Source organism: Anopheles cruzii, unplaced genomic scaffold (assembly GCF_943734635.1).
Source record: "Anopheles cruzii unplaced genomic scaffold, idAnoCruzAS_RS32_06 scaffold03464_ctg1, whole genome shotgun sequence".
Lineage (NCBI taxonomy): Eukaryota > Metazoa > Arthropoda > Insecta > Diptera > Culicidae > Anopheles > Anopheles cruzii.
The window spans coordinates 1-2,101 of NW_026457049.1; the positions used below are offsets into that span (position 1 = coordinate 1).

The 2,101-nt window shown below is 55.9% G+C and overlaps 2 protein-coding genes across 2 annotated transcripts; both read left to right on the plus strand.

Moving 5' to 3' along the window:
• Positions 1–21: 21 nt before the first annotated feature.
• LOC128277024 (uncharacterized) lies at positions 22–1,106 on the plus strand (the record flags this gene model as incomplete). The annotated part of the gene is made up of 1 exon (XM_053015473.1): positions 22–1,106. A coding segment is annotated over one exon (999 nt), but the record flags the coding sequence as incomplete, so codon positions are not given.
• Positions 1,107–1,509: 403 nt separating this feature from the next.
• Positions 1,510–2,095, plus strand: LOC128277025 (uncharacterized; the record flags this gene model as incomplete). Its single annotated transcript, XM_053015476.1, has 2 exons — positions 1,510–1,518; positions 1,763–2,095. Coding segments are annotated over exons 1-2 (342 nt in total), but the record flags the coding sequence as incomplete, so codon positions are not given.
• Between the last annotated feature and the right edge of the window lie 6 nt (positions 2,096–2,101).

Here is a 2,101-nt window from a genome sequence, read left to right on the forward strand (position 1 = left end):
CAGCTGTTCCGTTCCGTGACTTACGACGTCGTGCGTGATCGTGATCGAGAGCAGTTGGCCACCGGTACGCCGTACGAGGAGGTCTGCATCATTGCCAGTGTAACGGCCGACAGTCTGACCACTAGGACAACGTTCCCGGGGTACCGCATGATAGAACTGTTCTACCCGACCGTGCCGTACTTTGGTCCGAACGTGTTCCGGCGGTTCAACCGCACGACGCTGAGCCTGGAACTGCGCAAGGGTACGATCGATGAGCTCGTCATGGGGTTGAGCCACTTGGAAAGCCTGAAGGTGAGCGACACCGGCCTGGGCTTGTTCGAGGTGCTTCCGGAAGCGAACTCAATCCTGCAGGCGCTCGCCATCCACGAGCGCAAACTGGTCCGCCTGTCGGCCAACGTGCGCTTTCTGGTAGGACTCCAGCTGCTCGACCTCTCCGGGTGCTCGCTGACGACGGTAGACCTCGGGACGCTCACGCCGATCCCTTGGCTGACGGTGCTGAACTTGGCCGACAATCGGTTGACGCTTGTCGAGGCCACCGAAGATGTCGTGCTGCCGGAACTGATCATGTTCGACGTCCAGCAGAACGACCTCCAACGGATCGCCCGCTATCCGGAGATGTTCCCCGGGCTTCGATTCACGCGCTTGCTTCAGAACGGGTGGCGGTGCGAGTGGGTCAGCGAGGTGCGGAACAAAATCTGGACCAGCCGGATCACGGTGCTAGGCTCGGACTTTGAGTGCGCGGGCGAGGCCCGGGTGAACAATGGCGGACTGTGTTGTGTGCCGACCGAGGAGCGGATCGCCATTAGTAAAACGATGCTCTCGGTTCTGGCCGAGCTCGGGCGGTCAGCGGTGGCCGGAGATGGTAGTCCCCGGGGGTCCGGGACCGCTGATAGTGCAACCGTTGCCGACGCACCGCCGATGACGGTCAAAGTGTTCGAAAACGAAACCGTCGAAGGGGTGATCGGTGTCGAGATGGACAACGTTGGCATCTACTTGCAAGAGCCCGTCGGGGCCATCTAGAGTAGAGTGGCCGGTGGCTCTGATTAACGTTGATCGCATCCATTCGCGGTCGGCTGATAAGGCTGTTTAGTTTGTACCGATCGGTCGTGGAAGTAAAGCGTGAAGTAGACCTCGAAAAATCATCATCCTCATGCGTCGTTCACTGATCGCCTTGTGAGTATTTTGGCCGCGGGGCCTTGGTATAGGGTGTTCCGGCAAGTGTTTGGATTTTAAGCTACCGATTGCTTGACTTTTGAAACGTCAAACTTCATTCTGGAAATTGTAAACATTTAGTCAAAACTTTGACTTTTGCCAAATGGGACTCTGTACGCTTGCAGAAAATTGGAAAATATTAAAAACTTATTTCCAAAGTGGTCTTCAAGCATAATAATCGTATTCGTTGCTCCACACGTCGTGCAAGAGAAGCCAATGCACCCGCCAACGAGTGACTGTTTGTTGTGGATTTTGGTCTGGCGACATCATCAGCCCCTTTTTCTTCAAATATGAAGAATGGAACTTGTACGACTTTGGGCTTTGGTTTCAACCGGACGGCACTACGTACCATACAGCGACACAATCGATATTTTGCGCCCCCATTTTCGGAATTCAAACACTAGATGGACCCCACCCTATACTATCAGCCGATGACGAGCACTTGTTTTGAAGGTTTTCCCTGTCGGTCGCGGTTTGTTTACGGTCGTCGGTCGGGGCCAAAGTGCTAACCTGCACGAGGTGGCACCGTAATCAAACGTGCTTCATCGAGGGAGCATCGGTCAGCGACGAGTCGGGAGAACATTCCGTCAGCGTCCCGGCGCAAACGCTGCACGTCGCCATCGAGGGGAGCGAGATTCTGCACTTCTCTCCCGGCCTGTTCGATGGCCTCGTCGGCACCGCGTTCCTGACACTAAAAAACGGCTTTATTCCCGCCGTAACGTTCCGATCGGACGGGCTGAACTCTCTGCGCATCGACCATACGGAGCTGCGCGAATTTACGGTCCGCCCGGTCGAGAATCGCAACCTCAATACGCTGATCATCAGCGGCAATCCGTTGCGGGCACTTTCGCCCACCATCCGCCACCTAACGGGCCTCTCGATTCTGGAC